This window comes from Bos javanicus, chromosome 20 (assembly GCF_032452875.1).
Source record: "Bos javanicus breed banteng chromosome 20, ARS-OSU_banteng_1.0, whole genome shotgun sequence".
Classification (NCBI taxonomy): Eukaryota; Metazoa; Chordata; class Mammalia; order Artiodactyla; family Bovidae; genus Bos; species Bos javanicus.
In genome coordinates this window covers 14,594,979-14,621,530 of record NC_083887.1, presented here as the reverse complement: position 1 = coordinate 14,621,530, position 26,552 = coordinate 14,594,979, and the positions used below count along the sequence as shown (strand labels likewise).

The following is a 26,552-nucleotide window of genomic DNA, read 5'->3' as shown; positions in this document are numbered from 1 at the left end:
TGCTTAGTTCTTTGGCCCATTTTTTGATTGGGTTGTTTATTTTTCTGGAATTGAGCTGCAGGAGCTGCTTGTATATTTTTGAGATTAATTCTTTGTCAGTTGCTTCTTTTGCCAGTATTTTCTCCCATTCTGAAGGCTGTCTTTTCATCTTGCTTATAGTTTCCTTTGTTGTGCAAAAGCTTTTAAGTTTAATTAGGTCCCATTTGTTTATTTTTGCTTTTATTTCCATTACTCTGGGAGGTGGGTCATGGAGGATCCTGCTGTGATTTATGTCAGAGAGTGTTTTGCCTATATTTTTGTCTAGGAGTTTTATATTTTCTGGTCTTACACTTAGGTCTTTAATCCATTTTGAGTTTATTTTTGTGTATGGTGTTAGAGAGTGTTCTAGTTTCATTCCTTTACAAGTGGTTGACCAGTTTTCCCAGCACCACTTGTTAAAGAGATTGTCTTTCCTCCATTGTATATTCTTGCCTCCTTTGTCAAAGATAAGGTGTCCATATGTGCGTGGATTTATCTCTGGGCTTTCTATTTTATTCCGTTGATCTGTATTTCTGTCTTTGTGCCAGTACCATACTGTTTGATGACTGTAGCTTTGTAGTATAGTCTGAAGTCAGGCAGGTTTATTCCTCCAGTTCCATTCTTCTTTCTCAAGATAGCTTTGGCTATTCGAGGTTTTTTGTATTTCCATACAAATTGTGAAATTATTTGTTTTAGTTCTGTGAAAAGTACCATTGGTAGCTTGATAGGGATTGCATTGAATCTATAGATTGCTTTGGGTAATATACTCATTTTCTCTATATTGATTTTTCTGATCCATGAATATGGTATATTTCTCTATCTTTGTGATCTTTGATTTCTTTCATCAGTGTTTTATAGTTTTATATATATAGGTCTTTTGTTTCTTTAGGTAGATTTATTCCTAAGTATTTTATTCTTTTTGTTGCAATGGTGAATGGAATTGTTTCCTTAATTTCTTTCTGTTTTCTCCTTGTAAATGTATAGGAATGCAAGGGATCTCTATGTGTTAATTTATATCCTGCAACTTTACTATATTCATTGATTAGCTCTAGTAATTTCTTATTTTGTGGTGTCTTTGGTTTTGGTATCAGGGTAATGCTAGCTTTGTAAAATGAGTTTAAAAAGGATAGATATTTAATCTTTGAATGTTTAGAAGAATTCATCAGTGAAGCCATCTGATCCTGTGCTTTTGTTTGTTGGCAGTTTTTGATTACTGATTCGATCTCCTTACTAGTAATCTGTCTATTTAGATTTTCTATTTTTTCATGATTCAGTCATGGAAGATTGTATGTTTTTAGGAATTTATCCATTTTTTTTCTAGGTTGTCCAATTTGTTGGCATGTAATTGTTCAGAGTATCTCTTTGCTTCTTTGTGTTTGTATGGTATCAGTTGTAATTTCTGTTTCATTTCTGATTTTATTTATTTGAGCTCTCTTTCTTTGTGAGTGTGGCTAAAGTTTTGTCAGTTTTTTTTCTCTTTTCAAAGAGCTAGCCATTAGCTTCACTGATCTTTTCTATTGTTTTTTAGTCTCTTTCATTTATTTATACTGTGTTCCTTATTATTTCCTTTCTTCTAACTTTGACTTCATTTGTTCATCTTTTTCTAGTTCATCTAGGTATAAAGTTAGATTGTTTTGGATTGTTTTGTTTCTTGAGTTTGGCCCATATTGCTATGACCTTCTCTCTTAAAAACACTTTCCTTGTACCCCATAAGGTTTGATATGTGGTATTTTTGTCCCTAGGTATTTTTTTTTTTCCTTTGATTTCTTCAGTGATCCATTTTGGTTGTTCAGTTATTCTTTTTTTTTTTTTTAATTGAAGTATAGTTGATGTACAGTGTTGTGTTAGCTTCAGGTATACAGCAAAGTGATGCACTTATACATATAAGAGCAAGCCTCTTAGCATTTTTCCAACAGCGTTTGTTCACTTTGTGTCTTTGGGTCACATTTGGGTAATACTTGCAACATTTTAAGCCCCCCACCAGTGAAAAGATTATGATTCGCTAAAGGCTTACATGTAGATTGGCAGTTTTTAATAGTAAAGTATTTTAAAATTAAGGTTTATGCTTTGTCTTTTCAGACATAATGCTGTTGCATACAGTATAGAGTAAACATAACTTCTGTGTGCACTGAGAAACCAAAAACTTTATGTGACTCACTTTTTTGCAATATTCACTTTGTTGTAGTGGTGGGAAACCAAACCTGTGATGTCTCAGAGGTAGTCTGAATTTGGCAATAAGGAGTTCATGATCTGAGCCACAGTCAGCTCCCGGTCTTGTTTTTGCTGACTGTATAGAGTTTCTCCATCTTTGACTGCAAAGATGCGATCAATCTGATTTCAGTGTTGACCATCTGGTGGTGTCCATGTGCTTTAAGGGTTAAGGAAACCATTTTAAAATCTACTACAGTATAGATATTGTCTCCTCCTCCACCCCCAGGTGCATAATTATAAGAGAACTATATAGCCAGTAAAAGCCCAAAAAGATACAATACATTCATCAATGTTATATAAATTATGGCAGTGTAATTTGGGCTTCTGAAGCAGAAACTGAAAGGCAGTTGTAGCAAAAGTGATGGTGATGGTCATATGTCATGGACCATTAATCAGTGATTGACAGTGGACTCTGTTCTGCTGAGGGCTGGGTGTGTGGGGGAAGTGATACTAGAGTAGTTGGATTCAGCTGTGCCAGGGTGTTCGGATTTAGAGCTTTCTGTTCTTTTTGGTTGTTTGTAATTATTAATAAGACTGTTATAAGCTGTTTCTACCTGTGGACTCAGTAGGGATTTTGGTTCCTGCAAGATGGCTGCTTGCACCAAGGAGTAACTGCCTTCATGAGCTGTGGAAAGGAGACTATCAACGGATTTCATTTACTGTCGATAGTAATTTTAAGGGGCTTCCCTGGTGGCTCAGTGGTAAAGAATCCACCTGCCAGTGTAGTAGACACAGGAGATACAGGTTTGGTCCCTAATATACAACCCAGAATTGGATTAAGAATGTTCCTTTGTAAATTAGAAATGGCATGATTGTGAGTGAAGAGGTCAACTGTTCATATGTTAAAAAATAATTGTAAAATCGTCTTATAGTACTGTAGTTTCATGGGATCATTGTTCTTTAATGTCTTAATTTGCTTTACCAATTTTATTGGAAGAAATGATATGGAAAACTTTTAAAATTAAAGCAAGTTTACAGCATTGATTTTTAAATGAATGCAGTTGTTTCTGTGATTAAAAAATATTTGTGCTAAATTTTCCGTAAAGCATAAATTATTTCTGAAAATAGTATTTAAAAGATAGAAATAGAGTAACTTGTACTGATTATTTGAAGTTTTTGAGTATAACAACAGAAACCAAGCAAAGTTTCTCATGTTGGTTTTAAAATGGAAAATTCAGTAGTGAATACTTTATGTTGAGCAGCCAGTAAACTCATTATGAAGCAAAACAATAACTTAATGATTTTATGTGCTTTCTACAGGTTTTATTGAAAACTACAGCTGGAGATATTGATATAGAGTTGTGGTCAAAAGAAGCTCCTAAAGCATGCAGAAATTTCATCCAGCTTTGTTTGGAAGGTAATCATAATTCTTGAATTTTATTCTGTAAAAGAAATTTTGTTAATTTAAAAATTGCGGTGTATTTTCCCACAACATTGAAGATTCATGTTAAATAGTGGTAATGAATGATCAGAGTTGATAGAAGCAATGTGGGTTTGAGCTGTGTGTCAGGAAATTGAGAGAGGAGATAAAAATCCCTCCAACCCCCTGCCATCAGTCAGTAAATCTCTGCATCTTTAACAGAAATTTATCTCACTTCTTTCTTTCATCCTCTAAAAGTGGGTACTCCCTAAGATGCTTTTTTCTTTAATTGTTACTTCCAACCAGTGAAAGTGAAAGTTGTGTAAGTCACTCCGTTATGTCCGACTCTTTGAGACCCCATGGACTGTATAGTCCATGGAATTCTCCAGGCAGGAATACTGGAGTGGGTAGCCTTTCCCTTCTGCAGGGTATCTTCCAAACCCAGGGATCGAACCCAGGTCTCCCACATTGCTGGTGGATTCTTCACCAGCTGAGCCACAAGGGAAGCCCAAGAATACTGGAATGGGTAGCCGATCCCTTCTCCAGTGGATCTTCCCCACTCAGGAATCAAACTGGGGTCTCCTGCGTTGCAGGTGGGTTCTTTACCAACTGAGCTAACTTCTAACCATGTAACCATCAAATGTAGAATTCCAACCATTTCTCCTCTTTTGAACTCTAATTTACATATCTGATTGCCTGGTGGACTTTTCTACTCAAATCTTCTACTGTCAGCTACAATTCAAATAGTATAAAACCAAATTTACCAGTTTCTTCCCCAAACTGCCTGTTACCCGTGTGATTGTAATTGCCTCTTACCTGGTCTTCCATTTTCTTATATTTGATCTCTTTACCCTCACGTTTAATTCATCTGGTAATTAAATCCTCAGGCAGCTTGGCTTCCTAGTTTTCCAACTTCATTTTTCATTGCACTGAATAACCATGTGATCTCAGTTGACTATTACCTTTATTTCCTGAGCAGGTCCTTCCCATTTCCACTCATAACCTCCTTCATTTCCTGAAATCTTCTCATATCCTCACATGCCTTTTTGGAATACTTTCTCTTCCCTTCTTTTTCTGTTCAAGTTAACCCACTCGTTCTTCTGTTTTTTGGCCATGTGGTGTGGCTTGTGGGATGTTAGTTCCCTGACCAGGGCCGGGGTAAAACCTGGGGCCCCAGTAGTGAGAGTGCCAAATCCTAACCACTGGACCACCAGGGAATTCCCAATCTGCTTTTTCATGTGTATTAAAAATTTTGTTTGCTTCATAAAGCCTTCCATGCAACATTCAGTGATGATATTACCGATGTCACTAGTAACTCTTAGATTTGAGTAATAAAGTGACTATCTTTCTTTTTAACAAACTTTACAGAATTACATTCACTTGAGTGTTTTCCCCTTTAGAATATTCCCTTTTAGAGCTAAATTTCCCTAACATTTATAACATGTTGACTTTCAGTATACATTGCATATAGTTTCAGGTATCTCCAGTGGTGGCAAATCATTGTCCTAAATTATATCTGATTTTTAGGAAAAGAGAAGGTTAGTCAAGGTATCAGAAAGCAACGCTCTGAGTCTAAAGCAAGATGTGAAAGAAAACACAGAATAACCAGTAGTAGGATGCAGTGAGAACTCTCCAAATAGATAATTATTACCAGTGGAAAATCTAAAGAATAAAAATACCCAGACCAAAACAATAAAACAAAACAACCTCCTTCAGCACCTCAAAAAAGAAAAGAAAAATTGAGCTGACAAAAAAGGAGAAAATAAGACATCTGTAAAGACCATCATTAATAATTACTATGGCAGGCAGGAAGGAAATTGAGTCAGACAGGTAGTTCAGTCAGAGAAGCCTCAAATAACTGTCTGCAGAGCCGAGAAACACAGTAGACACAGAAAAGTCAGATTTTTTTCTGGAAAGAAGTTTGAAGAATATTAAGCTCAAATTTTACAGAGGATTGAAAGTATAAAAACATTAGAAAGAATAGATGGTAAATTATAATCCATGACCATGTGAATAGAAGAAACAGAAAACATCTGGATATAATATAACAATGAAAGAAGAAATAAGGTTCTTAAGTTAGGTGATGATGAAACTTAATCACAACATCAATAAAATTATTTCCCTATTTATGAGAATACAAGTAGAAAGAAAAAAGACAAGGAAAATAATAAAAAATAACTAGAGCAATTCTTTTAACTGAAAAGGTGAGAAATGGAATTTTTGCAAAGGTTAACAAGAAACTTGAGAAAACTAATTTAAATAAAGATGCTCCCAAATGAATAAACTCAGGGTTTTAAAAATTTAACTCAGAGGGCCTCATTTTAATTCTCTGCTTATATGATTTAAACAAGTCACAATATTCTAGATCTTATAATGGTCGTATCAATATTTAAAAAAAAAAAGGCCATGGTTTCCAAAATTAAAAAGCAAATGAATAAACGCGAGCTAGTGGGAGCACAGCCTCAGATACGGCCTTCAGCTAAAATGGTGTTCACAGTTAAAGAGAAGTTCTTATTTTTTTTTTCCAGTTTTATTGAGGTATGATTGGCAAAAATTGTATACATTTAGGTTGTACAACATGATTTTTTAAATAGTGTACAGTGTGATAATTTAATATATGTATACATTGTGAAATGATTACCATAATCAAGTAACATATCTGTTACCTCACATAGTTACCTTTGTGTGTGTGTGTGTGTGTGGTGAGAATATGGTATGTATACATTTCTGATATACACAATACTATTAATAAAAATTTCTAGTATACAATCATCACCATGCTGTGCACTGGATCCCCAGAACTTACTCATCTTATAATTGAAAATTTGTATCTTTTTGACCATCATCTCCCAGTTTTCCCCATCCCCCCCTAGCCTCTGTCAACCATCATTCTGCTCTCTGTTTCTGTGTGTTGAACTTTATTTTAGGTTCCACACAAAAGTGAAAAAATTAACTATTTGTCTTTCTGTGTCTGGGGTAGTTTTTAGTCTTTATGAAAACAAAAGATTTACAGTTACACAGACTTAATCTTGGATTTCAGATCTTTGCAAGATAGTTAGGTGAGCACTCAAAAATGAGTGAAACCGTTACAAGAATTCCCTGGTGATCCAGTGGTTAAGATCGGGCCTTTCCAATGTAGGGGGTGCAGTTTTGACTGCTGGTTGAGGAACTGAGATCCCACATGCCATGTGGTGTAACCAAAAAAGTTTTTTTTTAATGAGTGAAAATTTTTAAAAATTACAAGTTTAAAAAGTAGGTTAAAGAAGAGAAGGGAAGCTTGTTATCTTTGATAATTTGATTAATTCTTCTGAAAAATGAGGAAGAAATAAAACTTTAGGTTTGAAAAGCAAAGTGGGGAGCAAAAAGAGAAGTAAATAGGAAAATCAAAATTTTTATACTTTATGTGACTGTTAACTCTTTTGAAATTTTACTTCAGCCATGTCTCCTCAGTGTCCATGCTTCATCAGTTATCTGTTATCCTCTTCCTCCTTTAGCAAGAGTTTTAAATTCTTTAGAAGTTACAAACATTTAAGTATATAGTAAGAGGTTAAAAGAAATATCTTTACAAAACTAAAATATTTGTTTAAAAAAACCCAAGAGGCTAAAATAGAGAGCTCATAAAGGAGTTTTAAGTAAAAAGTTATTAAAGATAATATTTGCAGAAGTAAACACACACAAAAATTCTAAAAGAGACACATATACATGATTTTAAAATGCAGTGTAAATTCCTATATGTGCTTGAGCAGAAATATAACTAGTCAGAATATGTTGTTATACCCATACATTGTTATAGCCAGAAATACAAGACTTAATGACAATAGCAGACTCAGCATCCACATAGAAACTTCATTTTGTATTTGACATACATGTAAATTGCTTTTTTCAGTAGTGGAGAAAATTCAGGAGTTTATTATGAACACACATAATGAAATAGTAAGACCTCTTGAAAATACTAATTGAATGATACATAAACATTTAAGAAGGATGTCAAACATTGCAAACAGCAAGGTCTTTTATAGCACACGATAAGCTATAAGTGCATAGTTCAATGTCGTGTCTGACTCTTTGCAGCCCTATGGACCATAGCCACCAGGCTCTTCTGTCTACGAGATTCTCTAAGCAAAAATATTGGAGTGGGTTGCCATGTCCTACTCCAGGGAATCTTCCTGACTCAGGGATTGAACCCCGTGTCTCTTAAGTCTCCTGCTTTGGCAGGTGGGTAGGCAGGCACAGTTCAACAGTGATTATTAATAAATTACAAGGAAGTGGAAATAATGGATATAGAAATTATGTGGAAATTTGGAATTTTAGGCATGATAGCATACAAAATTAAAGTGTAGAGAAACTATAGAAAATTTATACTCAATATACATAATGTTATAATAATTTCATTTATTCAACAAGAATATAATTAGGAAAATAAAGAAAAGTTTAAAGTTAAAAATCCAGCATCACTGAAAGACTTAATAGGAAATACGAAAAGGAAAGATGGGTAATTTTAAAATTAGAAAACACAATAAAGACCTCTTTCATTTCCCTCTTCCATCATCTCAAATAGATTGCAGAGTCTTAATAGATCCTGTTCTAGAGAATTCTTGAATCTGTGTGTCTCCAGATAAGCCATAGTTGTGTTTTGATTGGACAACAGTTGCTCTCTATCCAGCCTTGTAACTTACGGGAGTTTAAGTGATCCTTTGAAAAAGTAAATCTGATCATGTGCTAAAAACTGTTGCTTACATATTACGGGCATAATGGATTATTTTATTTTTTGAGTAGGCTGGGGTATGTTTTATATTCAAATTTAAATATGGATTTGTAGAATTTAAGTGGAAATATTAAAGCTTGATCTCACATTTGTGTTGAACTTGAAAATTTATAGGTTGCCTCCATATTATTTAATCTTCAGAATAGCACTATGAGTAATTTATATTGTTGATTTTATAATTAGAAAATTATATGTGCAGCATATTGACTATAGTTATTGCATATTTGGAAGTTGTTAAAAGAGTATATCTTACAAGTTCTCAGCACAAGAAAAAAATTTTGTAACTGTGTGGTGGTAGATGTTAACTAGATTTATTGTCTGTGAACATTTCACAATATATGCAAATATTGAATCCCTGTGTTGTACATCTGAAACTAATGTAATCTTGTACATCAATTATATCAATTTTTTTTAAGAAAATTGAGTTTTCAGGTTACAGCCAATGAGAGGCAAGACTTACAATTCCTAACTGCAATACACATTGTTAATCAGAGTAAATGGTTACTTAGGAATATAGGAGAAATACTTTTAGACTTCTTGGTTTTTACAATTTCTGTTTGTAGCCAAAGAGAACTTATCTATACTTGGGAGTTCTTAGGAATGTAGTGCAACAGATCTTCACTCAGAATGGATTGGGGAAAAAAATCAGTTAATCTTCCTTTCTATTTCTTCCAATCCATCCTCCAAACTGGATACAGTTGTTAGATTACTTGTTACTTTGTTGTTACTTTTTTAAAATGTGAGTTTTATTTCCAGTTATAGCTTGCTTATGTGAAAAATTATAAGGGTGTCTGTGAACAAATATTATGGTATTTTATGAATTATGGTAAACCATAGTCATGTTTTGGCTAATAAAGTGTCACAAAGTACTCATGTAATTGATATTTTATGGATTATGTCAATAATTGTATCAGTACAGTGCCTGGTCCACGGTAGGCACTTGATAAGTATTTGTCGTTGAATGAGTTGCATTGGTTCAGTTTCACATAATAGAAGATTCAACTCAAATGATTTAATTAATGGAGACATTTATCATTCTCTTTGATAAGAAATCTGGTGTCAAGAAGTTCTGCAGCTCAGTAAAGTCTTTAGGGAACTGTGCTCTTTCCATCTCTGGTCATCAGCATGTGATTAAATTATAACTACACTCAATAATTGACTCCAACTCAATCAATTAAGGGATCATATATGATCTCGTATGTTTTTTAGTGTATTTATATATAAATATAAATAGTATCTTCAGTCATTTAGCAAACTTAATGGGAGTCTGATTTGTTATTCAGTCACTAAGTCATGTCCGTCTCATTGAGACCCCGTAGACTGCAGCACACTGGGCTTCCCTGTCCATCACCAACTCCCGGAGCTTGCTCAAACTCATGTCCATTGAATCAGTGATGCCATCCAACCATATTATCCTCTGTTGTCCCCTTCTCCTCCTGCCCTCAATCTTTCCCAGCATCGGAGTCTTTTCCAATGACTCAATTATATATTGTGTTGATTACTCATTTTATTTATTGACTGTTTCTTGAGAAGGGTGCACTGATGGTGCCAGACCTATAGTCAGTGAGTAATTTTGATATATTGTGGATTTGTATAGTGTTTGTATAAGTTAATTTTCTGTGGGGAGACGAGGAAGAATTAAGAAATAGGCTATTTCACACACACACATACAGAAATGCAGGTTCTGTATTCTGTAAAACAAGGTTACTGCATTTCTCCTGAAACATAAAGTCTTGGGACCACATAAGTAGAGTTTATGACTACAGTATAATGTAAGAGGTATTGAAAAGACAATGTGTGGAAGAGAATATTTTCCTTTTAAATATTAAATTTATATTAGATAACAGTGCTTGATGAATATTTGTTTGTTAATATTTTTCCTATACCAACAGTTGTGGGTGGCTGTGGGCAAAAAAAAAAAAAAAAGAAATAGGCTATTTATCTCTATGAAGGTTTCTCAATCTCCAGCACTGTTGATATTTTGGGCTAGTAATTCTTTGTTGTGGGGATTTTTTGTGCCTTGTAGGATGTTTACAAGTATCCCTGGCCTTTCCCTACTAGATGCCAGTAACATCTCCCATGTGTGACAGCCAGATATTTCCAGACATTGACAAATATGTGCCACAGAGAAAAATTGCTGCTCCTCCAAACCTAGTTGAGAACCACAGATCTATACCAAAACCTCTTCAATTTTAATTTTGAAAACTGTATCCAGAGTTTGAGAGAATCCTTGAAGTAGATCCAAAACAACCAATACTGTGGTTTCTGTAGAAACTGTGTTAGATATTTTATAGTAAGTAGAGAAGGCTATGGCACCCCACTCCAGTACTCTTGCCTGGGAAAATCCCATGGACAGAGGAGCCTGGTAGGCTGGAGTCCATGAGGTCGCTAAGAGTTGGACACAACTGAGCGACTTCCCTTTCACTTTTCATTTTCATGCATTGGAGAAGGAAATGGCAGCCCACTCCAGTGTTCTTGCCTGGAGAATCCCAGGGACGGGGGAGCCTGGTGGGCTGCTGTCTATAGGGTCGCATAGAGTTGGACATAACTGAAGTGACTTAGCAGCAGCAGCAGCAGCAGGGAAGAGAAGATTTTGGTTTAAGAGCCTATTTAACATCCTGGGGGAAAAAAAATCTTATGACCAGTTTTGTTAACTCTAACTATAGGTACACTTAGTTTTAGGCATTGATAAACTTTCATTTTATTAAAGTATATTAATTTCAGATATACAGCAAAGTGATATAGATATAGATAAATAGATTCAGATTCTTTTCTATTATAGGTTATTGCAGAATACTGATACTGAATACTGTCCTGTGTTATCCATTGATCCCTGTTGTTTATTTTTTCTATAGTAGTTTGTATCTGCTAATCGCAAGCTCTTTCTTCAAATTAATTCAGTTTTGGCCATGCTGGGTCTTCGTTGCTGTGTGTGGGCTTTCTCCAGTTGAGGCAAACAGGGGCTGCTCTCTAGTTGCAGTGTGTAGGCTTGTCATTGCAGTGGCTTCTCTTTTGTGAGGCATGAAATCTAGGGCATATGGGCTTCGCTAGTTGTAGCTTGTGGGCTCCAGAGCGCAGGCTCAGTAGTTGTGGTGCATGTCCCATGGTATGTAGGATCTTCCCGGATCAGGTATCGAACCCATGCCCCCTGCATTGGCAGACTCTCAACCACTAGGCCACCAGGGAAGTCCCCAAACTCCCTTCCTCCACCCCCTTTTCCCTTTGGTAACCATACGTTTGTTTTCTACATCTGCTAGTCTATTTCTGTTTTGTAAATTAGTTCATTTGTATCATTTTTTAGATTCTCCATGTAAGTGATAATATATCATATTTGCCTTTCTCTGACTTCACTTAATAATCTTTAGTCCATTCGTGTTGCTGCAAATAGCATTATTTCATTCTTTGATTGAAATATTTCATTTATTGATAAACATGTGATTTCTGCTTTATTGACTATGCCAAAGCCTTTGACTGTGTGGATCATAATAAACTGTGGAAAATTCTGAAAGAGATAGGCATACCAGACCACCTGACCTGCCTCTTGAGAAACCTATATGCAGGTCAGGAAGCAACAGTTAGAACTTGACATGGAACAACAGACTGGTTCCAAATAGGAAAAGGAGTACATCAAGGCTGTATATTGTCACCCTGCTTATTTAACTTCTTATGCAGAGTACCTCATGAGAAACGCTGGGCTGGAAGAAGCACAAGCTGGAATCGAGATTGCTGGGAGAAATATCAATAACCTCAGATATGCAGATGACACCATCCTTATGGCAGAAAGTGAAGAGGAACTAAAAAGCCTCTTGATGAAAATGAAAAAGGAGAGTGAAAAAGTTGGCTTAAAGCTCAACATTCAGAAAACGAAGATCATGGCATCTGGTCCCATCACTTCATGGGAAACAGTGCCAGACTTTATTTTTTGGGCTCCACAATCACTGCAGATGGTGATTGCAGCCATGAAATTAAAAGACACTTACTCCTTGGAAGGAAAGTTATGACCAACCTAGATAGCATATTGAAAAGCAGAGATATTACTTTGCCAACAAAGGTTCTTCTAGTCAAGGCTATGGTTTTTCCAATGGTCATGTATGGATGTGAGAGTTGGACTGTGAAGAATGCTGAGCGCCAAAGAATTGATGCTTTTGAAGTGTGGTGTTGGAGAAGACTCTTGAGAGTCCATTGGACTGCAAGGAGATCCAACCAGTCCATCCTAAAGGAGATCAGTCCTGGGTGTTCATTGGAAAGACTGATGCTAAAGCTGAAACTCCAGTACTTTGGTCACCTCATGTGAAGAGTTGACTCATTGGAAAAGACTCTGATGCTGGAAGGGATTGGGGGCAGGAGGAGAAGGGGACGACAGAGGATGAGATGGCTGGATGGCATCACCGACTCGATGGACGTGAGTTTGAGTGAACTCCGGGAGTTGGTGATGGACAAGTACGCCTGGCGCACTGCACTTCATGGGGTCACAAAGCGTTGGACATGACTGAGCGACTGTACTGAACTGATATATATATATTGCTATATCTGTCTCCCACATCTTTACCCATTTATCTGTCGATGGACACTTAGGTTGCTTCCATGTCTTGGCTATTGTAAATAATGCTGTATGAATATTGGGGTTGTGTGTATCTTTTCAAATTAGAGTTTTTATCTTTTCTGGATATATGCACAGGAGTGGGATTGCTGGATCACATGGTAGCTCTATTTTTAGTTTTTTAAGGAACCTCCATACTGTTCTCCATAGTGGCTGCACCAGTTTACATTTCCACCAACAGTGTAAGAGGGTTTCCTTTTCTCTACACTATCTCATTTATTACATTTACATTTACACCCATTTATTGTTTGTAGACTTTTTGATGATGGCCATTCTGACTGGTGTGATGTGATACCACATTGGTTTTGGTTTGCATTTCTCTAATAATTAGTGATGTTGAGCTTCCTTTTATGTGTTTGTTGCCCATTTGTATGTCTTCTTTGAAGAAATGTTTATTTACATCTTATGCCCAATTTTTGATTGGGTTGTTTGGTTCTATTAAGCTGTATGAGCTGTTTGTATATTTTTGAAATTAATCCCTTGTCAGTCTCATCTTTTGCAAATATTCTGTCTCATTCCGTAGGTTGTCTTTTCATCTTGTTTATAGTTTCCTTAGCTGTTTAAAAGCTTATAAATGTGACCAGGTCTTATTTGTTTACTTTTGCTTGTATTTTTGTTTGTTTTGGGAGACTGACTTAGGAAAACATTGTTAGGATATGTCAGAGTTTTGCTTATGTTCTATTCTACTAGTTTCATTGTGTGATGTCTTATATTTAAGTCTTTAAGCCATTTTGAGTTTGTTTTCTAAGTTCATTGATTTATATGCAGCTGTCCAGCTTTCCTAATACCACTTTCTGAAGAGACTGTCTTTTCTCCATTGTTTATTCTTTTTTTTTAATTAAAAAAAATTTTTTTAGCTTTACAATATTATATTGGTTTTGCCATATATCAACACGAATCCACCACAGGTATACACGTGCTCCCCATCCTGAACCCTCCTCCCTCCTCCCTCCCTGTACCATCCCTCTGGGTTGTCCCAGTGCACCAGCCCCAAGCATCCAGTATCGTGCATCGAACCTGGACTGGCAACTCGTTTCATATATGATATTATACATGTTTCAATGCCATTCTCCCAAATCATCCCACCCTCTCCGTCTCCCACAGAGTCCATTGTTTATTCTTGCCTCCTTTGTTGAAGATAATTGACCACAGTGTGTGGATTTACTTCTAGGCCTTCTATTCAATTCCATTGATCTATATGTCTGTTTTTGTGCTAACACCACATGTTTTGATTACTGTGGCTTTAAAGTATTGTCTGAAGTCTGAGATAGTTATGCTTCTACCTTTGTTCTTTTTCCTCAGGATTGCTTTGGCATTTTGGGGTCTTTTGTGTTTCCATATAAATTTAGGGTTACTAGATCTAGTTTCGTGAAAAATGTCATAGATAATTTGATAGGGATCACATTAAATGTTTAGATTGATTTGGGTAGTATGGCCACTCTAACAATGTTAATTGTTCTAACCTACAAGTGTGGGATGTCTCCATTTTTTGAATCATTTTTGATTTCCTTTATCAGTGATTTATAGTTCTCAGTGTGTAGGTCTTTCACCTCCTTGGTCAGGTTTATTCCTAGGTATTTTGATTTTATTTTTTGATGTGATTTTAAAAGGCACTGTTTTGTCAACAAGAAAGACAAAAACCACATAGTCATCTCAGTAAAGCATTTGATAAAATTCAGTATTAATTCATGATAAAAACTCTCACCAGAATGAGTATGATGGAAAATATCTCACCATAATAAAAGCTATTTGTAACAAACCCACAGTCAGCATAATACTCAATGGTGAAAAACTGAAAGCCTTCTTGCTAAAATTTGGAACAAGACAGGGATACCCACTCTTATTACTTTTATTCAACATAGTATTAGAAGTCCTAGCCATAACAGTTAGACAAGCAAAATAAATAAAAGTTATCCAGATTGGAAAGGAAGAGGTAAAATTGTCATTATATGCAGATGGCATGGTACTCTATGCGGAAAACCCCAAAGACTCCACACAAAAACTATTAGAACTGATAAATGATTTGAGCAAGGTAGCAGGATACAAGATTAACATTCAGAAATCTGTTGCATTTCTTAATACTAACGCTGAAATAACAGAGAATGGTAAACTCTTTTTTATTTTCTTCCAGCATATTATGACAACACCATATTTCATAGAGTTGTGCCTGGCTTTATAGTCCAAGGGGGAGATCCTACTGGCACAGGGACTGGTGGAGAATCTATCTATGGAGTCCCATTCAAGGTGAGATTGGATTTTACAATTTATTTTCAAGTCAGTTTGGATTGCTTAATTGAAATGATTGAGCCCCAGAAGAAAATGCATTTTACATTAGTACGCAAAATTGGGTCTATAACATATTTAGGATTATACAGAATAAGTGCAGCACTTATCCCATTAAGCTTTCTTTCTGGGATGTCTTATCACAGAGTTTTATGCTAGATTGAATTCAGGTGGAGCTAAAGGTGGTAATGAGAATAATGTGAATCAGAGAAAAGACTGTATAACATTTTTCCTGATATCTGACTATCTGATCTCTGTAACTTTGCACATGTAAAACACTTCTAGAACATTGCATACACCATCTGATTTTAAAACATTTTATTTTAACAATACATAGAATTTATATTAATTTACTTGAGCCTCTATAACAAAGTACTTCTGTGTGGGTGGTTTAAACAGTAGGAATTGGTGTATAGGAATGCAACGGATTTCTGTGGGTTTGTCATATATAGCTTTTATTATGTTGAGGTATGTTCCTTCTATTCCTGCTTTCTGGAGAGTTTTTATCATAAATACATGTTGAATTTTGTCAAAGGCTTTCTCTGCATCTACTGAGATAATCATATGGTTTTTATTTTTCAATTTGTTAATGTGGTGTATTACATTGATTGATTTGCGGATATTGAAGAATCCTTGCATCCCTGGGATAAAGCCCACTTGGTCATGGTGTACGATCTTTTTAATGTGTTGTTGGATTCTGATTGCTAGAATTTTGTTAAGGATTTTTGCATCTATGTTCATCAGTGATATTGGCCTGTAGTTTTCTTTTTTTGTGGGATCTTTGTCAGGTTTTGGTATTAGGGTGATGGTGGCCTCATAGAATGAGTTTGGAAGTTTACCTTCCTCTGCAATTTTCTGGAAGGGTTTGAGCAGGATAGGTGTTAGCTCTTCTCTAAATTTTTGGTAGAATTCAGCTGTGAAGCCATCTGGACCTGGGCTTTTGTTTGCTGGAAGATTTTTGATTACAGTTTCAATTTCCGTGTTTGTGATGGGTCTGTTAAGATTTTCTATTTCTTCCTGGTCGAGTTTTGGAAAGTTGTACTTTTCTAAGAATTTGTCCATACACTAATAATGAGAAAATAGAAAAAGAAATTAAGGAAACAATTCCATTCACCATTGCAATGGAAAGAATAAAATACTTAGGAATATATCTACCTAGAGAAACTAAAGACCTATATATAGAAAACTATAAAACACTGGTGGAAGAAATCAAAGAGGACACTAATAGATGGAGAAATATACCATGTTCATGGATTGGAAGAATCAATATAGTGAAAATGAGTATACTACCCAAAGCAATCTATAGATTCAATGCAATCCCTATCAAGCTACCAACAGTATTCTTCACAGAGCTAGAACAAATAATTTCACAATTTGTATGGAAATACAAAAAACCTCGAATAGCCAAAGCGATCTTGAGAAAGAAGAATGGAACTGGAGGAATCAACCTACCTGACTTCAGGCTCTATTACAAAGCCACAGTTATCAAGACAGTATGGTACTGGCACAAAGACAGAAATATAGATCAATGGAACAAAATAGAAAGCCCAGAGATAAATCCACGCACATATGGACACCTTATCTTTGACAAAGGAAGTAAGAATATACAATGGATTAAAGACAATCTCTTTAACAAGTGGTGCTGGGAAATCTGGTCAACCACTTGTAAAAGAATGAAACTAGACCACTTTCTAACACCATACACAAAAATAAACTCAAAATGGATTAAAGATCTCAATGTAAGACCAGAAACTATAAAACTCCTAGAGGAGAACATAGGCAAAACACTCTCTGACATACATCACAGCAGGATCCTCTATGACCCACCTCCCAGAATATTGGAAATAAAAGCAAAAATAAACAAATGGGACCTAATTAACCTTAAAAGCTTCTGCACATCAAAGGAAACTATTAGCAAGGTGAAAAGACAGCCTTCAGAATGGGAGAAAATAATAGCAAATGAAGCAACTGACAAACAACTAATCTCAAAAATATACAAGCAACTCCTACAGCTCAACTCCAGAAAAATAAATGACCCAATCAAAAAATGGGCCAAAGAACTAAATAGACATTTCTCCAAAGAAGACATACAGATGGCTAACAAACACATGAAAAGATGCTCAACATCACTCATTATCAGAGAAATGCAAATCAAAACCACTATGAGGTACCATTTCACACCAGTCAGAATGGCTGCGATCCAAAAGTCTACAAATAATAAATGCTGGAGAGGGTGTGGAGAAAAGGGAACCCTCTTACACTATTGGTGGGAATGCAAACTAGTACAGCCACTATGGAGAACAGTGTGGAGATTCCTTAAAAAACTAGAAATAGAACTGCCTTATGATCCAGTAATCCCACTGCTGGGCATACACACTGAGAAAACCAGAAGGGAAAGAGACACATGTACCCCAATGTTCATCACAGCACTGTTTATAATAGCCAGGACATGGAAGCAACCTAGATGTCCATCAGCAGATGAATGGGTAAGAAAGCTGTGGTACATATACACAATGGAGTATTACTCAGCCATTAAAAAGAATACATTTGAATCAGTTCTAATGAGGTGGATGAAACTGGAGCCTATTATACAGAGTGAAGTAAGCCAGAAGGAAAAACACCAATACAGTATACTAACGCATATATATGGAATTTAGAAAGATGGTAACAATAACCCGGTGTACGAGACAGCGAAAGAGACAGTGATGTATAGAACAGTCTTATGGACTCTGTGGGAGAGGGAGAGGGTGGGAAGATATAGGAGAATGGCATTGAAACATGTAAAATATCATGTATGGAATGAGATGCCAGTCCAGGTTCGATGCACGATACTGGATGCTTGGGGCTGGTGCACTGGGACGACCCAGAGGGATGGTATGGGGAGGGAGGAGGGAGGAGGGTTCAGGATGGGGAACACATATATACCTGTGGCGGATTCATTTTGATATTTGGCAAAACTAATACAATTATGTAAAGTTTAAAAATAAAATTAATTAAAAAAAATAAACAGTAGGAATTTATTTCTCACAGTTCTGGAGGCTAAGAAGTCTGAGATCAAGGTACTAGCATTCACCACCTGTGAAGGTTCTCTTGCTGGCTTGCAAATGGCTGGCTTCTACTGTGTCTTTACATGGTGGAGAGAGCGTTTTGGTATCTTTTCCTCTTCAGTACAGTCCCATTGGAGGTTAGAGTGTCAAATGAACTCCAGGAGGACATAATTCAGTCCAGAGCAGAATTCATTTTAAACTGTACACAGTAGACCTTTGTAGCACAAACTGGATGCCTTAATAAGAAATCACAAAATGCATGCCATTAACACGGGGAAATAGAAGAAAGAAGCAACATAAAAAATGTTAGAAAAGGATGTAAGTTTTAATCAATAATAGGTCAATGCTTTGTTAACTGCCAACATAAATCTAAAAAGAAAGATAATGTCATATTTAAGATATTAAGGATAATGGTGGGTTCAAGTAAAAGCTAAAAGCTGGGTTATTTATCAATCTTATGGTATCAATATTATGTTCTATTAGTAAACATTAGTAGCTCTTAAAATATGTGAATTTTTTAAAAATTCACATTTATACTAAAAGGATAGAGTGTCTGGAATTTCCTTCAATTTTATACTGGGCTACTATATGACTCTTGAGAAAAATACTTGAACTGTTTGCTTTAATTTTCATATGATAATGGCCTTTAGAGCATGTGAAATAGTTTTAAAAATCTCAAATGTCACTGTTAGACTATTTTATATTTTACAAAATTGAGATATCTCATTAGTTTAGAGACTCCATCTGGTAGGAAGCATTCCTTTATTATTTGGTTAACAGAATAGCTCTTTGTGACAATTCCTTTCTAAATTGAGACTTTTGCTTATTTCATTCAGGTAATACAGTTATGTTGGTAAAATTTTTAATTACTTGTATTTAATTTGGGCTGTGCTGGGTCTTGCTGCTGTGCGGGCTTTTCTCTAGTTGTGGTAGGCAGGGGCTCTCTTCCTTTCAGTGCATGGGTTCAGCAGTGCAGTAGTCAGGCTCCAGAGTACAGGCGCAGTAGTTGTGGCCCACCGGCTCAGCTGCTCCATGGTGTGTGGAATTTCCCGGGACCAGGGATCAAGCCTATCTCTCCTTCATTGGCAGGTGGATTCTTTACCACTGAGCCAAAGGAAGCATGGTAAATTTTTCAGTTAGGTCATTTTTAATACAGTGTACAGAGTTAGGATCTTTTGAGTTTAGATCTCTTGAGAAGAACTTATTAAAGGAAAAGAACTTTCTTTCTGAAAAGCATTGATTATAAAACATGTCTATATTATAAGTGAGTCTAGTATCAGGTCTTCTATTAACTAAGAGATGGGTATAAATGTTAGGTAGCCCTACCCTAGCAAGAAAACCACCTTAGAATGGCTTGCTCTGGCTTTTTTTGAAAACTGGCAAATAGAACCAGTCCCAGTTCAAAGAAATTTCAACTTAAAACTTTAAAAAGCATAGTAAAGCACCTAACACAATCACACTAGCTTCCTTGAATTAAAATAAGAAAACAGTTGTTTCATGACATTCAGAAAAGGATCAAGAAGAGAATAGTTGAAGCTCCTGAAGTGAAGTGGAAGTTGTATAGTCATGTCCGACTCTTTGCAACCCCATAGACCGTACAGTCTATGGAATTCTCCAGGCCAGAATACTGGAGTGGGTGGCCGTTCCCTTCTCCAGAGGATCTTCACAACCCAAAGATCGAACCCAGGTGTGCTGCACTGCCGGCAGATATTTTACCAGCTAAGCTACAAGGGAACCCCTAACAATTAATTCAGATTTAATAATGTGGCTTATTTTTTCAAGTGATAGTGAAAGTCACTCAGTCGTGTCTGACTCTTTGTGACCCCATAGACTATATAGTCCATGGAATTCTCCAGGCCAGAATATGGAATGGGTAGCCTTTCCCTTCTTCAGCAGATCTTCCCAACCCAGGAATCGAACTGGGTCTTCTGCATTGGAGGCAGATTCTTTACCAACTGAGCCACAAGGGAAGCCCATTGAAGCCTCTTTAATGACTCAAAAGTAGTTATCCTGGAGAAAAAAGAAATAGATGGTTCTGAAAGCTTGGAAGGAAAGTTATGACCAACCTAGACAGCATATTAAAAAGCAGAGACATTACTTTGTCAACAAAGGTCCGTCTAGTCAAGGCTATGGTTTTTCCAGTGGTCATGTACGGATGTGAGAGTCGGACTGGTGAGTGCAGAAGAATTGATGCTTTTGAACTGTGGTGTTGGAGAAGACTCTTGAGAGTCCCTTGGACTGCAAGGAGATCCAACCAGTCCATCCTAAAGGAGATCAGTCCTGGGTGTTCATTGGAAGGACTGATGTTGAAGCTGAAACTCCAGTACTTTGGCTACCTGATGAGAAGAGCTGACTTATTTGAAAAGACCCTGATGCTGGGAAAGATTGAGGGCAGGAAGAGAAGGGGATGACAGAGGATGAGATGGTTGGATGGCATCGCTGACTCAATGGACATGGGTTTGGGTGAACTCCAGGAGTTGGTGATGGACAGGGAGGCCTGTTGTGCTGAGGTTCATGGGGTTGCAAAGAGTTGGACACGACTGAGTGACTGAACTGAACTGAACTGAACTAAAAGCTTAGATGGCTCTAAGGGATGCGAAGAATAGGGAAATGTCTCAGAAATCCATTCCCCTTGAGTACCCTTGCTCAGTGTAAGAGGCAACTTTCCACAAAAAATTTGTGTTTGAGTATATTTAGAAGACACAGGTGAGTAAAGTCAAGATTAGTAGATTGAAGGAACTGTAGATATTGGATTTGATTATATGTGAAAATCAGTAGAAGTTGTGTGGGACCTTGTTTGTTAGCTGAAATATGAAGGGCCTTATAACCGAGGGCATTCACTAAATCTTTTTTTTTTTTTTTTTTATGCTTCAGGATGAATTCCACTCACGGTTGCGTTTTAATCGTAGAGGACTGGTTGCCATGGCAAATGCTGGCCCTCACGATAATGGCAGCCAGTTTTTTTTTACCCTGGGTCGAGCTGATGAACTTAACAATAAGCACACCATCTTTGGAAAGGTTTGTATCCAGTTATCTTAGGCTTCTATGATGTATGTGATCAACTTACCTAAGAGCTGCCTTCACAAAAATATTCCCTAGGATATTTATTTATTATTTCTAAAAATGGTGAAATGCTCCATATTCCTGTTATAATGAGCCGTGAGGGACCACCTGAGTTTTTCTGTGTGTGTTTCAGGCCAGTCATTGATTTTTAACTTAAAATTTTTATTTTTTCTAAAATTGTTTTAATCATTATTATTAACTGCTGTGTCAGCTGATATGTTTTAATGTTTTTAGAAAGACATTTAGATAATAACATTTAGTAGTTTAAAATTTATTTTGTTAATAATGAATTCCCTTCAGTTTAAAGTGGAAGTTGTGTTAACATTTAAACTGCTTACCTGAAATATTACTTTGAATAGTACCTATTTAATCCTGCTGACATTTAACACCATATCAGAGATGGTCACTTCCATAGAATTTTCAATAGTTTTCTTTTAAAGGGATTCTGAAGGGTTTGGTTTTTTTTTCTCATGCTTCTCCCTTTTCGTGAATATGCTCTCAGATGCCCTAAGTGTTAGGCATATTAGGCATCACTAGTGTATCAGCTCCCTCTGCTGGTTCAGTTAGAATGGTTTCCCCATATCCCAGACAAAACTGGATTTCGTGCCGATGAAAAGGAAAAAAACAAACAGCACAACTGGAAAACTGGTATTATTTTAGTTTTTTGAATATTGAATGAAAGGAGTCATGCCAAAAACATGGAGTGCAGTATTGTTGCTTAATACTTTTGAGCCACTCCAACACAGGTTGTCTGACACTCATGGATTTTCCTCCCTGTTATTTAAAAAAATAAGTATTTAATAAAATGATATTTAGGTTGTCCTTCTGCACCACTGTTTACAACCGATGTATATAACTCACACAGTAGAGGCAAAGTATAGCGTAGTAGTTAGAAGTCAGAAAGGCCATCACTGTCGGATCTACAACTTCTTTCAGCCTCAATTTTCTTATCTAGAGAAGAAAGATAATGATAGTACCTACTTTTAGGATGTTTTGAGGATTAAGCATGATAATGTCTTCAAAGCACTTACCACATTGTTTTTATTATTTGCTTGTTCTTCCCTCTTCTAAAGTCTAAATTTGTTTATAATGTTTGAACAAAACGTAGTCATTCAGAAGGAAGTTACTTGGCATTGTGTTTTTAGTAAAAACTGACATTAGGTATATATTGGAAATTTCCCAAAAATCTTATTGAGGAATTAAAGTTTGTCAAACCTTTTCCCCTTAGGATTATGTTGCTTTATTTGCACTGTTTAATACATATAATCTTATTTAACAATATGAAATGCCTTTTTAATTACTTTAAAAATATTTTCAAAAGTCCTCCCTGATTTCAAAGAATGAATTTAATAATTTTCAATTAAATTTCCTTTTTTATTTAATAGGTTACAGGGGATACAGTATATAACATGCTACGCCTGACAGAAGTAGACATTGATGATGAAGAAAGACCACGAAATCCACATAAAATAAGAAGTTGTGAGGTATGAGCATGATTATTAGAGATATATTACTTTGTCACTTAAAAGAAATTGAATATTTGTGTTCAGTTATCAGGTGAAGGCTTTATACTAAATTAACATCACAACTTGGATTTTAGCTCTGTAATGTAGTTACAATTTCTGATTAAGAATTTTTTTAATGGAAGATTTTGAATTTGAGGATGAAACTTAAGCTGATAATCCAATGAATGAAAAACTCCATAGTGAAAAGCTGGATGAATTAGGTTTATTTAGCCCAGTGAAGTGTTGTCTTTGGTAATTTAAGAGCGATCCTTCATTGAGAAAACAAGGACCTGAGAACATTTGATTTGAAGTAAGGATACCTGAGTTAAAAAAAAAAATATCTGAGCTTGTCTCTCTAACTATATATTGTTTTCTTGACTGTCTTTCCCTTTTGTTAAATAAGTATAAAACATTTTTTCCTTAATAGCACATTGGATTACTGGGAGAATCCAATGAGGCCATGTAAGTGGAAGTATATATATCATTATACTGGTTCTATGAGGAGAAATTATAGATACTAGTGGCACCATAATTAAATATTGGTTTTATTTTTTTGTGAAATTAAAAAAATTGAGTAATATTTTCAAAATATGTCTTTTCGTAGGTTTTATTTAATCCTTTTGATGACATCATTCCAAGAGAAATAAAAAAGCCGAAAAAAGAGAAACCAGAGGAGGAAGTAAAGAAATTGAAACCCAAAGGCACAAAGTAATCAGAATAGAAAGATTTTTTTCCTCAACTTGAAAAGCAACACTGATTTATTTAGTTCACTTTGTTTCCTTCTGTAATAATTATTTAGTAATTAGGGGGAGGCCAGTGTGGACCAGGATATATGTCTAAATTATCTGTGTGTTTCTTTTTCTAGATGTACATTTCTTATATTCAAATAGAGTGTATAACTTAAAACCTTAAGCTAAAAAAGTATTGTCTGAGATGTCTGATGAAATCTATTAATAAATAGATAAATATTTATGACCACCACAAGAATTATTTATATGAGTTGTTGAAACTTTTGTTTGTTTACTTGTTTTTCCAATAATACATGCTCAGGATAAAGAAGTTAGAAAGTAAAGTATGAAGGATTTAATGACTGCATGGTTAATATTATTTAACTTTTTTGCTCCTTTTTTTGATGCTATTAAAATAACCTTATTATAAATATATTTACACATGAAGTTCTTTCTGTATTCTGGATTAATTCCTGAGGATAGTTTTCTAATAACAGAAATTTCTTCAGTATTTCTGTGAGTAATATTCTTTACATTATTAATTTTGTCTGTTTTATCAAAATAGGTATCAGAGAGTTAGATTTCAACTTTCTCTTTTACTAAACTGTAGAATCCTTTTTAGGGATTTTGTTGTACTTATATAAGTGTTAGATTCAGAAAGCTTTAAGTATAATCCTGCCTACTGCAGTTATAGGAAGCAAAGTATACTGATCTTTGAGCTTCAGTTTCCCCATCTTATAAAATGGAGATTTATAGTATAGCATCTGCTTATTACAAAGTTTAAATGAGAAGGGGAATTTGAAAATACCCTATAGTGTAGGTATTCAATACATATTCATTTCCTTTCTTTGATATCCTATAATGTAAATTAAGTTGCTGTTATAAACTGTCAAATATGAGCCAGACTCTAATAGGCAGTTGATATCTTGTGGCAAAATAACTTCTTACACAACTGTATATTTATTTGATTTCTTTTTATTTTGTATTAATTTATTTTTACTAATTTGTATCTGGATGAAAAGTCACTGTTACTATATTGAGATATAATACTTCATCACTGATTTATCTTGACAGCAAAGCCAAAAGTTGGATATTTTGTTTTTTAATTCATAGCAAATATGTTAGGGGTGATGTGATAGTTACTGATTATATCTAAGTAAGTTTTGAAATGAAAATTCCTCTTTTATTGCCTGATCTTTTGTTTTTCCAGTATTTCAGAGGAGTTTTAATAGCTTACTATTTATCTTCCTTGTGATGTATTCATCTGAAGGGTCAAAAAAGACTAAAGTTAGTTTTTTATTCCCATGGACTGTTTGCTTAGCTAAGTTTGTTGCCCTCCCCCCATAATTTTGTGTAACTTACTAATTTTAAAATATTGAAATTATTTTGGCAGACACTAGATAAATTGCTTCCCATTTATAGTACCCTCAGAGCTGTATGTTTATTAGTTTTTTAGCAATCCTTATTTGATAATATGCTGTACTTTGCTGAGTTGCTGAGTCGTGTCCGACTCTGCGACCCTGTGGACCGTAGCCCGCCAGGCTCCTCTGTCCACGGGATTCTCCAGGCAGGAACACTGGAGTGGGGTTCTGGGCCCTCCTCCAGGGGATCTTCAGACCTGGGGATAGAACCTGAGATTCTGATGTTTCCTGCGTTGACATGCAGGTTCTTTACTGTGCATGCTGCCTGGGAAACCCACAAAAAGCTTTAATTATTTCTGTCATGCTTGACAGTGTATTTAATGGTAGTTTTCGGGATAGACTTTTGGTCATTAGTTTAGTCTAGTATGTGAAATGGGAAAGATTGAAGCAAAAGGAGAAAGGGGCAGCAGAGGATGAGATGGTTACATAGCATCACCAACTCAATAGACATGAATTTGGGCAAACTCCAGAAAATAGTGAAGGACAGGGAAGCCTGGTGTGCTGCAGTCCATGGATTAGCAGAGTCAGACATGACTTTGCAACTGAATAACAACAACAATATATAAAACATCTGGAACTAAACATTTAATGTTATGCTAAAAATATATATCCTTAGTATATTTCCCCTGAATACTAAGTAATTATTGTCTGTTGAGAGAATGTTTCTTCTTGTAAATTGTGTTCTATTGCTTTGAAAATAGGATATTTATAAGTTTCATTTAACTTTTTCTTTCTAATTTTATTTCATTCCTTTTTCCTTCTTTTTCAATAGAAATTTTAGTTTACTTTCATTTGGAGAGGAAGCTGAGGAAGAAGAGGAGGAAGTGAATCGAGTTAGTCAGGTAAAACTCTTAATTTGCCCTTTGTTCAGAATTGTAAAAGAGATTAGGGTCTATATTCTCACTCATTTTTGTATCTACTGCTATATATAGGACAGCATGTTTTACATGTTTTATAGCAAATTTTAAATGTTCATTGAACCGATTCATAAAATGATTTGTGTGGTCAGTAATATTTGCAACTTCTGAAATGATTTGAAATATATTTTTTAATCTGGCATTTTAAAAATCAGTTACAAACTGGGGTTAAAGAAGGATTTAATGTCGTGATTCAAATTTTAATTGCTGTTGGTTTAATTGGATTACTAGATGGTTTGTTATTAATATTACTGTAATAAACAGTGACAGACCAAAGCTCTTATATTCATTTTAATATAATTTATATATATTTATTCTTTTCATTAATTCCCATCACAGCCCTGTAAGGTAGGTATTATTATTTCCATTTTACCTATGAGTAAATTAAGTATTAACAGGTTGTAATTTGCTCAAAGTCACATAGCTAGTAAGTTGCTAGAGCTGGGAGCTGAACCTACAGCTGTCTCTATAAAATCCACGTCTCAGGTTATACATTGCTTCCTGGCCTTTACCCCACCAATGCTTCCCATAGGCCTTTAAGTATGGTTTTCCTCAATATCCCTTTCATCACGGTACTCATTGCTGAAACACCTACAGTGCCATACCATTGTTTAAAGCAGTGATTCTGACAAAT

At 35.5% G+C, this 26,552-nt stretch overlaps 1 protein-coding gene across 6 annotated transcripts in view; it reads left to right on the top strand.

The window, feature by feature from the left end:
• The window catches only part of CWC27 (CWC27 spliceosome associated cyclophilin), a 276,896-nt gene that overhangs the window by 7,201 nt on the left and 243,143 nt on the right, over positions 1–26,552 (top strand). For all 6 annotated transcript variants that reach the window (XR_009731741.1, XR_009731740.1, XM_061393412.1 and 3 more), the window contains exons 2-7: positions 3,490–3,586; positions 15,086–15,198; positions 21,159–21,302; positions 22,733–22,831; positions 23,457–23,560; positions 25,774–25,843. Coding sequence is in view for 4 of the 6 variants with exons in the window: in XM_061393412.1 (XP_061249396.1) it covers positions 3,490–3,586; positions 15,086–15,198; positions 21,159–21,302; positions 22,733–22,831; positions 23,457–23,560; positions 25,774–25,843 (627 nt within the window). In the remaining 2 variants the exon portion in view is untranslated. The remainder of the gene's footprint in view (positions 1–3,489; positions 3,587–15,085; positions 15,199–21,158; positions 21,303–22,732; positions 22,832–23,456; positions 23,561–25,773; positions 25,844–26,552) is intronic.